Raw genomic sequence first — 14987 nt, 5'->3', positions numbered from 1 at the left:
TTAGCTTTCATTGTGAAAGAAAATCTTGAGTGAATTTAGAATGATATGAATCAATGGTCAATTGAGGTGCAGACCAAGGTGTTTTCCTTCTTTGCCTCTGTAGGAATATATTTTCCTTGTGATCATTAGTCATAATGCTCAATTGATTAAATCATTTGTTCTCTGCAGTAAATATGATATGTGTTACTTCATTAAAAGTGTTTAGTTATGGTTGAAAAACAGGAAAAAACTTAACTGTCATAATTTTAGCTTTTGCTTACAAAGCACAAAAGCGGCTGGAAGTAGGCAAACTCGATGATCATGGAACAATAACAATCTTGGATATTCTAGTAAAAGTAAATCCACATACGTCTTATTATGTCAATATACATGCTTGAAACTAATTTCAAATGACACATCCAATCTAGTAGAGATTTGAGACTTCCACAGTCCATGATTGTTGAAGAGAGAGATTTCTTGAGAAAGTGTGTTAAATTTGCATTTACATCACCATTTCCCATCACTCCACTTTATCCATCATTAGGATAAAAGATGTCAGTATTCTGGACTACAAATCCTTATAGATAATTCCAGGATGAGTATCTCTTGCCATTTCAAGCAAAACCTCCTTTGTTTCAATCAAAACACTCAGAAGTAGTGATGCAGCCTGCCGAGATTTGCAAAAAACAATTAAATTTGAAAATATGCAAGACGGGAAGTGAAAATAATTTACAAGGACAATCCTAAGGCTATTCAACAACATGTGACAAGTGCAGGTCAAGACACCTTCTAGCTTGGGAGATTTCAAAACTTCAACTTTTTGTGGGGTGATTTACAAAAACAATTAAATATAAAGTTTCTTAGGAGCTGGAGTAAAATGGTTTGGCAAGGAGGTTCAAGGTGTTATTATTGACAATGAAGCAAAGTTTCATGAAAAAATATTGATCCAATTAAACATTATGCCTATTTTTTCCTTCACCATGCTAAAAGGCTTGACAAATAAGTTTTAGAATTTGCAGGTTTGAAAGCTATTTCAAACACCAATGCAGGAAATTAATAACCCTTTTGATGATAAAATGAAGAGTTTGTAGTAGATGAAATTTGCAAAAATGCAAATCTTTGAACTTTCAAAAGTTCCTAAGTTCTGAGTTCCAAACACTGATGGACAAATTATTGTTTTTGTTGACTTGATCGGCCATTTTGTAATGGTTATGTATTACATTTAAAATGCACAACCTTATGGAGGTTAATAAGTCTCTTTCTCGAACATTGAACAAAAGAAATTAAAACTCATTGGTATTTTAATGCAAGTTGGCAACTCCACTCAAATGCGCAATTTTGTGTAAATTGTTATCTCCTCTTTCAAAGTGCCGATGATGGAAGGAAGCTTAATCTTATTGATACTTCGATACAAGTTATCAACTCTTTCCTCAAAGCACCAAAGAAGGGAATGATTCCGAAGCACAAGTTAGATGCCAACACCTAAATAGAGGAAGATAAGTAGTTATATCCTCTTCCAACTCCCATGAAGTTTGCATGCACACAATGCAAAGAGAGGTGCACATTTTTTGCAGACATATATACAAATGCAGAAGCAAATCCAAGACATTGAAACAAATCGCCTTAAAGAGATTCCATCTCATGGCCTCCATGATTGTAAGGCGCAAAACCAAATTCCACAACTTTTACAACGAACACTCTAGAACAATGAATAGGCACACAACGAAGCATAAAGGATAGAGGAATGTTGTCAAATGTTATGGTTGTAATTGCCCTGGGATACTTACATGCAAAGCATGAAAATATAGACAAAGCATGTTAACTTTTTGATGCACGCCTCAAGGAAATGTCCTCTCATGGCATGCCATGATTGCAAAGATAAAAAGGCAGTAAGTGAATTGTTTTTAAAAAAAAATCTCAAAGAGATGACGTCTCATGGAATGCCACGATTGCAACATATACATATAATAGATTTAAAAATGCTTTAAAAACTCTAGCAAATACACCCTGGCAGGTATAATTCCAAATTCCACAACCTTTGTCAGCATCTCATTCTTGCGCCAAAATGGGAGCTTTGAAACAGAGTATTGATGATTTTGATGCTAACTCTGAGAAATGGCTATGCTAAGAGTGATGATTTAGAAAATTTGGAGAGCGATGTTAGTGAAGAGTCAGGTTAGAAACTTATCCACAGATGTTTTTAAAACAACAAGAAACTTTGTCATGTTGTCAACATTAGTGGGCACACAGGCATAAGTTTCTATGTGTGTGCTTCTTGTCATCCTACAGGCAATCATTGGCATGCTATACATTGGGGGTGGTGCAATTGTCACAACCTTCATTGTGTGCTATGCTCTTAATTCATTATCTGATTATGTGAGTGGAGGCTTGTATTCATGTGATGATGGCAAACACTGAATAAAGTTAGTGGTCCTCACAACATCTCTTTTCCCATTCATGTGCTTTAGTGCAGACTTTATTTTGAACACAGCTGCTATACTACAAGGTTCTCTTGTTGCCATTCCTTTTGGCATTATGGTGGGTTTTTTTTATAATATGGGTATCTTGAGTGTGCTTGTGGAATGTTTGAGAAAGTATTGAAAAAAGATACAACAACATGGAATACAATGATAGGAGCATATGCTATGTGGAGATTGCCTTCTGAACTGCATGATGAGATGTCCAAGATCCCTTTGAAGCCTACTACTGTTACATGTAACTCACTCATATGTAGTCTTTGTGAAAATGGGGGAAAGATAATGGCATCAACATTTACAGAAGGTGGACCTTCAATTGTTTTCATGTTGAAAAATCTTTTGAAACAGGCAAGTTCAGAAGCGTCTACCTTATTAGGGAAAAGAAGAGCATGTGTGTTGTTGCCATAAAATTTCTACTCAAAAACCAAGTTGAAGCAAATCCTAAAGCATCCCAAGTGGCACCTTTGTCAACATGTATATTGGTCATCCTTCAGCAAAGTATGCTGCCCTTGCAATATCAAAAAAGTCTCTACAGGACATTGATTTTACTCGGGAAATTATTACATGCTATGTGTCTATCAAATAAGCAGTATTTCCATTTAAGAAAAGTTTCAAGGTTGTGATGTGCTTGCCCCTGATATGAGAAGCAATTTGTGCCTTTGCAAATGCCATTGCAAATTCAAATTATGTTCCCATTTCCTTGATTCGTAGATCTCCTCATGTACACCAATCACAAGGTGCCACTCAAGGTTTCTCATGCATCCAATCCTGTGTTACCCCAAGTTTCTAGGACAGGGACGGCAAGGGAAAAGTGGACGAGTTTCAGGGTCCTTGATTTTTCAGGCCATTTTTGGGGATGGCAAGGTACGGCAAAGGGGACAGCTATATATTAAATAGGGAAAATTTAAAATATATAGGGAAGTTTTAAATATTCATATGATAACATTGATAGAGCATTCATCTATACATCATAGAACCTTAATACATAACATTTGTGTAATATTGAGAGTTCACATGAGAGACAAACAAATTAGCAAATGTCAAAACTTAATTCAAATTGCTTTTACGATTCAAATCTAAGGATAAAGTGAATTCTCCCATGGTTTTATATCATTTTCAGCCTCTTGTTTAGCTATATATTTATTTTCGAAAAGCTGATTGGTGCCATTAGTCTGTGTCTGATGCTTTATCTGCTGATTATTTTGCTGATTGAATGTTCTTGAAACTTGGGGTAACATAGGCTGTTATCACTGAGTTCCCTCTAATTCTAAGCATACTTACTAGGTTATTAAGAATTCAATTTGTTTAGGATGTCAAATTTTTTTGGAATTAAATAAATTTTGTATAGAAATTGAGAAATCCAGATGAAATTGGACGGATCTGGCAGGTCCAAAATATCATGACAAGACTGAATTTGAGTCATATCTGGCCAAATTGGTGACAGTGCCTCTAGGATTTGCCCTGCAATGGGATGCAAACATTTGACTTCACTGGGTGCCAAAATGAAGAGAACAAAAAAGTTGCCAACTGGTGACCAATGCACGTGACACTGTTGTAACTTACTTAAATCCTCTCCTTGTTACAAACACCTTGACAATGTTACTTATTGCACCACGTGTATGCCCATCTTTTGAATAATATTCTGTATTTCTAAATTCTGCATGGTAGAAACATATGCAATGTATGTTTGTAGCACTGGTATAAAGCCTGAAAAGAGTATTTAAGTGTGCCCATGAAAAAATGGTTGTAAGCAATCTGAGCTACCATGGTTTGAGGCCTTGATTGCCACTGTGTATCTCCCAAACCAACAGTGTTGCTTAAGCTCCTTTTATGTCTAAGTCATTCATCTGAGAAAGAAGTCTCATTAGATCAAACTTAGATCTATTTTAGTGACGTGGTTGGGCATTTTTTCAGCTAGAAATAAGTCATTCATCTGAGAAAGAATTCTCATTAGATCAAACTTAGATCTATTTTAGTGACATGGTTGGGCATTTTTTCAGCTAGAAATGTGCATATCTTAAATGTGCTCAAGATTATGAGAATTGAACCCTGGCTTTTTGTTGTGTCTACATGATCCTTTGATGAGATCACAGAGGAATATGCTGAACACTTTGCTTAGCATTGCAGCTAAACAACAGAAAACATAATATTTCCTTGAATATTATGCAACAGAAAATCAATTGAGTGATTTGGGTGGAAATTTTTGCATCTAGGCATATACATATCTTGGTTGTGCTGAAGACTATGATAATTGACCCCTGGCATTTCGTTGCATTTGGATGATCTATAGAAGGGATCACACAGGTTTATACCATAGTTACTAGGAGACCCATCTCCTACCCCTAGAGACCCATACCGGTACCCGCGTCTCCGGTACCGGAGACGTCTCCGGAAACTTCTTGACGCATAAGGTGCTTTTGGCTGCCATCTCCAAAGTCTCCTGACCAAAAATTGACATCTCCTCCTAGAAAACTTAGGGCAAAATGCAGTTAAAAGGCAAAAAAAAAATAAAGCAAACAAATAAGATAAGCTTGCAGCAAAGAAAAGTCGTAGGGAAATGACTAATAAGGAAATAGTTTTGCAGGAAGACAAAAATCCATGCAAAGTTATAGTAATCGGATCTATCAATAGTGTAGACTTTTTGAGAGGACTGATTTCTTATCATTGTAATAGTCTAAAGAGAAATTGCCTTTACTATTTAGCCGACAATATTAAGTGTGGTCAACATCTATATTACCTTACATTCACTAAACAATTTAGACTGGCTATGGTATCAGCAATATAAGCAACTTTAATTTCAATTTTTGTTCAATTTTAAAGTTAATGTTAAACTTTACCACTGTTCTTGTTTTCAAAGTTCTCTGTCATGATATGTTTTTGGAAATTATTAAATTATAGTTAAAAAAAATTGGCGTCTCCAAGTACCCCGTCTCCTATTTTTGAAAATTTGTTGTACTAGTACCAATACCAGTCTCCGGAGTCTCCAAGTACCCCCATCTCCTGGTAACCTTGGAACTTTATACCAAACACCATGCTAAGCAGTGCAGATAATGAACAGATGGCAGGGTTGGTACATGGGTCCCCAAATGTTATGCAAAACAAGAACAGCAATTTAAAAGATTTGGACCTGTTTCAAGAACCTTCACACCAGCAAGATAATCAGCAAATGAAGCATCAAACACATACTGATGGCACCAATCAGCTTTTTCAAAATGAATATATAGCTAAATAGGGGGCTGAAAACGATATAAACCACAGGAAAATTCACTTTACCCACAAAAGAGTTCACTTTACCCTCAGATGTGACTTTTAAAGGGCGCGACCAGCTGTCTCAGGACGGTCGAGGGGCATCAGAGACATCTCTGTCCATCCCAGGGATGGCCGGCCGTCCCTTCTAGTCTCCTGCTGTATCACCTGTTTCGGGAATATATCATGCAATTTTCCGATTTTTGAGGACGGCCCAGGGATGTCCCCTAGACATCTCCTCATCCTCGAAACATCCCAAAAATGGCGACACACCTAAAAAGGCCGGGGACATGTCCTCAGGATTCCTTAATCCAATCCTTTCAACCATCCCTAGCCATTGATCTTCCAAATCAGTCTCTTTCATTCAACCTCCATCCTCCACATCTATAAATAACACATCATATAAACCAAAAAAAATGATTCTTAGAATGCAAAATAATGGCAAGTAACCACATCCAATCTCTCACATACCAATCCACTTTAAGCACAATCACCATTTGTGCAACACAGGGCTTGTGGGTAAATTATTTCTTTTTTTTTTTCATCCTTTTATGCATGTTCCTTAGGTTAATCTTGAGGTTGTATTTAGATGTGGAATAGCGTTTAGATTTAATGGTTTGAAGCCTTTGTTTGTGTTTCACATTTATTTGAATACATTTAAAATGTCAAGGCCAAAGCCTTGGTTAGAATTCGATAAGATACATGAAAGAGTTCAATTGATATTCATCTTGTAATAATTTTGGAACACTAGCCTTAGAATCAATTTGAGATCACCTTTTTTAATCAACTACACCAAGCCTCCAGATATACTTTGAGCAAATCAAGGCCCACACAAACGAGCAAGATTTTACAATAGAAAGCATGTAGACAGAAAAACATTTTCTAATCATCACCAACAAGGTTACTTGAAGCTCACCCATTGAGAGAGGATGGTATCAAAATTCGTTCTCTAAGAAGTCATTACTCTTTCGGAACAACTTCTACACAAATTTGTGTGTGTGCCCTGCATTTATTGTCCATGCCCCATTATTGGAAAACCATTACATAGGGATTAATAAGTTCCTTCACAGCTCCAGGTTTATCATTGACTTACCCTATCTCAGTTTTGATGGCTAAAAGACACTAAAAAGGCATATTTGTCAAAAAAAGATTTGAATAAATCCTTGGTAGGAATGTGACCAACTATAAACTAATGCTGGTCGATTGGAATCTTCTTGTGGATAGGGCTTCCAAGATTTTAACCATATGAATAAGCAGTGTCACCCTAACATGCAGAACCCGCTTATCAGGGTTGAATATTTTCAATTGTAATTGCTTTAACCCCCCTCCATCAAGTAGTGGAAATCTCCTTTACAGCCTCTAAGACAAGAAGTTGTTAGAGTAATGGATTCCATCAATATATCCAGCCTATATTTTTTAATTTTTAGGAATAATACTGAATTTTTTTAAAATTTAATAGGAAAAGGCGATTTTTTAAAAAAGCTCAAACTCTAGTACGTCTAGAATATACATATCTAACAATAAACACAAGAGAACAGCCTAGATATCATCTAGGCAAGAAACAAAACAAAGCTGAGAGCTAACAAAGAACCTACCACCAAACAAGGCCAAGGGCATACAAAAGGAAACCTATTAGGAGGAAGGCAAGCAGTTAAGAGCCACAGCTACCTTGCACTCCACTTTGAGAAAGTGAAGATGGTCTCCCACAAACTCTTCCAACTCATCGATTGCAATGACATTATTCTTCATCTGTCTTCCATAGGACTCATCTTCTTTCCTGACTGAAGTATGTGAATACTCACAGCACATTTGTTTTATGTTAGTCCTGCCCAAATTAATCACTTTCTTAAGATCATCCCTTATGGTTTGCAGTTCTCTGTCAAGATGTTTTTTATATTTTCCCTCAGCGAAGAAATGAGATTCCTTATTTTCTTATATTTTTAAATTTTAATAGGGTGCAAATTGTTAAGACAATATTTCACAATAAATTAGTTCTTCGAGTCTGTGGATTTCCAGGTCCCCTTACAAGCTATGTTCCATAGTGTTTCCAAGACACGTGGACATGTTTTAAGCACAGCAGCAGGCAAGAAGGCCTTTTGGGGGCTATTGAAGAAAATGCAGGGCCATGTTTTGGAAATGGCAGGGAACAGCAATTTATAAGTAGGGAAATTCATAAATATTAAGTTTTTCCAATTGTCCATATGATAAGGCATTCCAAATTCATTATATAACCATTTTACATAAAATTAAAGCTGAACTGAGAATTCACAAGAGAGTTGACATACACAATATCCTTGAAAGTCTATAATTTTAGCACATCTTAAATATTCTATCAAATATAAAAACACGTCATTCAAATCGTTTACGTTCTCCATCAAGACCAGCAACATTACAAAGTTTCAGTTGAAGAGCTGCAAAAGATGAAGACCTATAATGACTGATCATTTATCCCAATCTATTGTTCACACTCAAGGGATGCTTTTTATAGTCTAACATATGTGTCACGTCCAATAGATGGAAATTTAAATGGATGTGAAGCACAATTAAGACACCATAACAAACAGTAATACATATCCAGCAATCTACCAGGAAATACAATTTGCCATATTCCTTTGACAGGCAAGGAAAGATTTAATAAGAGATTGAGTCCACAAACTCCTTAATGATGTAAAGATGAGAGAACAATTATAAGACACCATAAAGCCATAAAAAGCTAAAACTAAATCAGCTATACTATCTCAAATGAACCCTTTTGCTATTTCAATTTCTAAAATGTCCCTAATGTTATTACAGCTTAAAATTGACCAATAATGCAAATAACAACACCAAAGCTCTTATAATTTTTGTATCTCAAATGATTGTGTTTTTTACGGTTTTTAAAATGAACATGTTTTCTTTCGGTTTTAGGTTTCTAAAGAGTGTAGAAACCTTGTGGGACCCTGCCCCTTTTTTGTTCTTTATTTTTCTATTTTCATATTCTTTTAAATGTTGCCTACCATCTAGGGACAGCTGGCTAAGTCGAAACTATTTGTGATTACTTTCAGATTATTGCTACCATTATTGTATCTTTAAGCTTGAGGTTTACATACTTGCAGTTCAGCCCAATTTCATGTGCCTCCTAACACTCACAACACATTGATTCACAACAATAAATTTGGATAAGCATCACCACGAGGGAATATCAATCATATGTAAATGCCTTTTTATGCTGAACTTCCAATATGAATCTAAAGCATATAGGCTTATGGTTAAGATGCTCTAAAGAGCATAATGATGACAAACAAAGCATACCCTTGAAAAAGTTGTGGACTTACGAATAAAGTTGTAAATGATCATGAAAGAGATTGAGACCATAAATGTCTTCTAGAAAATGCAATACAAACCAATATTGCCCAATAATCGATTTTGATATATTAGTAGGAAAAATGTTTGCTCTATTTCTAGGAATTCTTTACAGTTTTGATTATGATACCTTGAGAGAAGACGCTTGGTTGAAGTGACATGACTTTTTCAAACGTGGTTTCTAGGTATCAAATCTTACTATTGTAGATAAAAAAAGAATACCATTGAGTAATAATGCAAAGTGTTGTAACCTACGTTGGTGCAAGTTTGCCAAGACTCTTTAGCTCAGTATTGGTTGCTTTATCCACAACTCTTCCACTGATTTCAATGTGATAAGACTTGTCTTTTGTGATTGGTAGACCTCTGCCAGCAAGTCGATCCAAGTCCTTCTGATGGAGCTCTCTACCATTTACTAAAATGCGAGTCTTTCCACCAGCACAGTCCCGTGGCATGGGACAATTGAATTCATCTATGAAAGGCTGCACCCCACACACACAGATTTTGATCAATATTGTGACATGCAGAACTATATTCGTCAGATTAACTTCTCCATGAAAAGCACAATTTGCCATAGAAACAAACCAAAGAACAAGATGAAATCAACATACTGGTATGATGCCCAGACAAGGCTCCCCCATAACACCCCAAAACCCAGCTTGGTAGTCATACCTGAGTGCATCATCCAGAAGAGAAAAATGTGAAATTTCTCTGAAATACATCTAAAAGATATATTCCTCTCAGAAAAATCAACTAAACATTCTACCAATTCAAAACATGGTTGAAGATTTACTAACACTATAAGTACTAAAATATTTATCTTTCAGAAAAGGAGCATTATAATGTCTCCAGCTTACCAGTAATGTCCAGGTTGGATGGGTCCAGCATATTCCTCAGCCTTCTTCACCAAATTGTCAGATATAGGCCTACCATTTACAAAAACATTTGACCTAACAGCTTCTGACCCTTGATTACCTTTCTTCAAATCTTTGAAACTCTTTTTGAAAAATCCTTTAATAGAAGTGTTCCAACTCCAGCTCGACTCTTTTGACAGCTCTTCTTGATTTTCCATTTCAGCCACATCAGGCTTGGTAGCTATCTTTGTATGCTTCCAGCCAAAAGTGTTATCGGAATGGCTTAAGTTTCCTGACTCCACACTCTTTTGGTGACTAGTAACAGTAGCCTTTTCAAGGCGAACCTTGTTTATCATCTCCAAAGGTGAAGAGTAACCAAAATGCTCATGAAGTGGGGAGCCTGCAATAGGTGATGCCATATCTGGTGCTGGAGGCCCTTCAGCCATAGTAAAATTGTCCCTAGCCTGATAGCTTCTCATGTCACGCAAATATTTTGGTGAGGAATCACAATCCTGAACAGGAAAATCTTTAAATTTTTCATCTAGACTAACCATGGGAAGATGAGGCTTGCTTGATACAGAACAGCATTTTAATAAACCATTCTGAACGGTAGGAGCTAATTGAAGGGAATCCTGTTTCCCATGAGCAGATTGACTCTTTGACATATAGATGTCAGAATCATCGACATGTGAATGAGGACTGTCATGGATATCTCTCACATTTGTGAGCATATTTTGAATGGCACTAGAAGAACTAGTGGCATGGTTGGCAGCTGAAATTCCAAGGTCTTGAACTTTAGAATGACTTCCCTGCATGTGCCTGGATGGATAGTCAATATGTTTGGCCACAGTTATACCTTGTCTCTTAGACCAAACCGTGAATACAAAAATACTGAAACAAGTACCACATCGAAGTTTATGCTTTTTCTTCATTTTGGGAGATAAATCTCTAGGTATTAGTAGCAACTGCAAACAATTATCACAAAGAACAAAGGGTGCACCACCTGCAAAGGGTGAGCATGACAAAGTTATGTGCTTTCTAGTCACTGGTCCTGGTGCATATTTCTTTTCTTGATAAAGAATTTGTTCAGACTCTTGTGATTTAGACTTCTGAATATCTGAAACTTCATGATATGAGCAAGGATGCTTATGAGCTGGGGCATCTCGTGCTTTAACACGAGTTGGAAAGGAATTATTGAAGTGCAAATGAGTAGCTGCAGTGTGCAACTGCTGCTGGCAGAAAGCAGTTGGTGGCATGTGTAATGGCATATGGCATGCATTTCCATCTTGATAAGCATGCGAACAGCAACCTCCTGGGTGCTGCAAAGAAAGCCTTGAACAACAAGCACAAGTAGTCTGCTCTTCATTAACAGATCGATGAGAGAAAGGATAATTCTGATGCTGTGGATTTAGACCCTGTTCCCCAGAATATGATGACTGTGGGATTCTGTGAGAAGTGGCATTTCTTTTCTCAACATATCCATGGGACATCCTGTGCCCAAAATCCTGAGGATTTATATGCTTTGATGCAAATCCATTTGATATGTCTTCTTCATCCATCACTCCATGCAATGACTCGTTTGCAATATGCATTTGGTGTTGTTCAACCCGGGGAATGGACTGCATCTTTGGACCATACACCAGCTGCCCTGAACTTTGTTGTGATCTATCTGAGTAGTCCCCACAAGAAGACTCCACATCATTCACAGTAGGAAAAAACCCACCAGAATGTCCATTTTGAGACCGCCATCTCTCCATCACTATTGGCCTAGATCCAGGGGTCATAACCCTCCTGCCGATGTTGCGTTGAGTTTGCACAGTTGAAGAATAGGGAACCTGACATGACCTACTAAGCTGATCTCTCAACTCATCTAGTTTATTTAGTAGTTCCATCCGTTTTTGTAAGATTTGGTATTCAGTTTCATACATTTGTGGTAAGTTTCCATTGTAATCAAATTCTCCATAGTCATAGTTTTCATTGAACTGTGACGAACCTTTGGAATTCAAGTAAAACTCTGGTCTGTCTGATTCCAGTGGCTTGTAACCTGACAAGTGAGGCCATCTACCTCTAACATCTCGGCTCTGTTGAACATGCTGTGAAGACTGAAAGTTGTCAGTAATCTGCTTATAATCCATTTTATTTGGTCCAATACTATATTCCAAGCTCTTTTCCCTCACTTGAGAATGCAAATTATGGTGGTTATGCTTTTGCCAATCCATGTCCATTTCTGTTCTCTGTAATTGCTGCTCAAGTTGAGTAGATTTTGATTGATCTGTCAACAAACCGAAGTTCACATTCTTAGGTGCAGATTGCAAGTTATATGGGTTTGGTATCATATGATCCATTGGATGGTCCACTTCACCATCTATCTGAACAGAATAATCCCACTCGGCACTAGAGTCATCAACTGGCCTGTGCAAAACTCTCCCATTGCTTGGCACTTGGCCTGGTAGTCCTTTTCTGAACCCTGCCACACTAGACCTAGCCTCTACTCTATTGGCTTCTTCATGAGAAATCAGAGGAGAATGATGTCCAGAAACCCAAGAAGGTTTCACAAATACTCTATCACTGACCTCCAACCTATCTAAACCTTTTGACGATGAATCTGGTGGCATAAGATTAGAGACGGTATTATGAGTTTTCAAGTGGGCGGAGCCGGTATCTTGGCGAGGGCGAGGAGAAATGTTAAGTACCTCATCAGATGAACTCGAACCTAAACTGTTCACCAACCTGTTCCTATGTGGCGGGTAAAGTTTGTCTGATGATCCATCTGATATTTCTTCTGCCTTTTCCCTTAGTTGTCTGCTTTCAGAGTGCGGCTGATAAAGGGGGTTTTTTGTATCAGATATGAGCTGTCTCTGCCTGTACTTATGAGTCGGGTGAGGTCCGACTGTTGTGGAATTATGGGACAGCTTTCTTGAATTGTCAAATTGTGCCAAATTAATCTCCTCCTTTTCACCTTGAAAACACTCATCTGATACTCTTTCACAACACCTACCCCCATTGTCATCCGATGATGACGACTCGCTCCCCCAATTTAGTTTCTTGTCCTCATAAGATTGGTATTCATGGGTGAGGCCATCCACATGCTGCCTCCGCCCTTTGGCTTCGACACAAGAGACTTCCTCCACACGGCTATCTGCACCATTCTTTTCCGTCTTTCCCAATGGCAAACGAATTGCTTCAGCTTTTGTTTCACTTACTTTTGAGGCGCTCTTTGGCGCGCCACGATTCTTTGCTGCACATTGAAAACAAAATTATATTATCTCCATTTATCCGATGAAAGGGGCAGTTCTGTTGAGAGGCTTTTGCTGGGTGTTTCTGTTTTAAAACATTATCTGGAACCAAAAGAGAAGGGCAACCAGAGTTTCCGTGATAACTCGTTTTAAAACAGCATTATCCGCACAAGGGCAACAGAATTTTTCATGTGAAATTGTTTTCAATAAAGACAATTACAGTATAGTCTATAAGAGAGAGATAGTGCATACCTTGAAGTGCGGTTTGGCAACCGCCGCATCGGTAAAGAGGAAGAACGTCAGCAATCTCAGGAAGAACCCTCTCACACTTGGGGCAACGAACTAATCTGACTTCAGCTGTTGATATTTCTCTTGACATCTTGATTCACAAAAACCTTTGTGAACTCTGGAATATCATAAATCTTCCTGTAAATGAGTAAAACAAAAAGATTATAAAGATTTCAGTTCCTAGAAGACTGCGCTCTTTTTGTTAAGACTCCTGGAGTTTCAGGACTAATTCTCAATGAAGGGGCGGCTTAGATAAATGTGTGTTGGAATTGTCCCGAATTCCAGATATAGCCTACCACGCTTTCCGTGTTTTCTGCAATTGTTCAAAAAATGCACCTTGCGATGGTCGTACTTACCATTTATGCTTATTCCGATTCCAACCATAACATCAGCCTCATCTAATTCCAGTGCGTAGGATAAAGGATAAAGAAAAAGGTGAACTCTGTCTTTTCCAAGAAAAAGCCCAGCCTAGAACACACCAGCTATTCCGTCCACAAGAACTAAACTTTGAGAGCAGGATTGTTGAGGAGCATATACTGAACGAAAATCGTTCTCCTCAACTTTACTATACCGCTTTCTCAGGTCCAGGAATTTGATGACGCTTTACTTTTGACTTACTCTCTCATAGAACAGAAACTTGTCATCAGTAGACAGAAATAAATAAATAAAACAAAGACTTGGCGTCAGGTTTAAGCTCCCTGAGTCGTTGGTTTAACAAAGACTTTTTCTGGCCTCTAATCCAGATTGGTACATGTGATTTCCGTTTTCGTAAGGAAACTCACAGTGCTTTCTCAAATCCACCCCCTCAACCTCTGTAGATATTACATATGATTTCTTCCTCAAAAAGACCATTTACTGCTTTTTTGCATCAAAATTCTTTTTAAAGCCAGTCCCTCATATTTTGTCAACGGGCATTTCGATTTCCTGAAAACGTGACACCTAAGAATCGAAGCGCCAAGTCTGCAAGAAATTTCTATAATTGCAATTTCAGCAGACTCCAAGGACAACACGAAATTCAAACTCGGAACCTGAGAACCGTGAAATCAAAAGTGAAAAGCATGGAAAACCAACATGACCAACTTGTCGATGTTTGAGCCTGAGCTGGCAACAGCGCTGGCCGGTTGGGTGACTAAGCCCTTAAAATCGTCTGCGCATTGGACAAGAGGAGATAATAATATATAGGTGAAGAGGAGGTTGCAAACGCGTAAAGTGAATGTGGACTAAGCACCAGCAAGGATGATAAGCTGGAAGAAGGACGAGGTAAAAGCCCCAGTCCCTATCCACTCTACCGTCTGTTGCACATCATTTGAGAGATAATTTGGATTAATAGATTAAATGAATGAATCAATGAGTTTTAATAACGTCTATGAAATCAATCTATAGAAACCAGAAAAACAATCTTAATTTTCTGTTTAAAAGAATTTTTTTAAATTACTTATAAACCTTTATTATATAGCCTAGATGAACTACCTAAAACCCCAATTCCCATCGGATTAAAAATGTCTGTCAGTACGTAGAGCTGTATTCAGGTACCGTCTACCTACACACCAGTACTTTGTACCTAAAAG

General features: G+C 37.7%; 1 protein-coding gene across 1 annotated transcript in view; it reads right to left on the bottom strand.

Annotated features, from left to right (window-relative positions):
• LOC131060149 (uncharacterized) overlaps positions 1-14756 on the bottom strand; it is a 31965-nt gene extending 17209 nt beyond the window's left edge. The window contains exons 1-5 of the mRNA XM_057993264.2: positions 13776-14756; positions 13384-13557; positions 9899-13133; positions 9653-9713; positions 9300-9523 (exon numbers count right to left, since the gene is read on the bottom strand). Of these exons, the coding sequence (XP_057849247.2) occupies positions 9300-9523; positions 9653-9713; positions 9899-13133; positions 13384-13510 (3647 nt within the window). The 5' untranslated portion in view covers positions 13511-13557; positions 13776-14756. The remainder of the gene's footprint in view (positions 1-9299; positions 9524-9652; positions 9714-9898; positions 13134-13383; positions 13558-13775) is intronic.
• Between the last annotated feature and the right edge of the window lie 231 nt (positions 14757-14987).

Source organism: Cryptomeria japonica, chromosome 7, assembly GCF_030272615.1.
Source record: "Cryptomeria japonica chromosome 7, Sugi_1.0, whole genome shotgun sequence".
In the NCBI taxonomy this organism is placed as follows: domain Eukaryota; kingdom Viridiplantae; phylum Streptophyta; class Pinopsida; order Cupressales; family Cupressaceae; genus Cryptomeria; species Cryptomeria japonica.
This window is presented reverse-complemented; position numbering and strand designations above follow the sequence as displayed.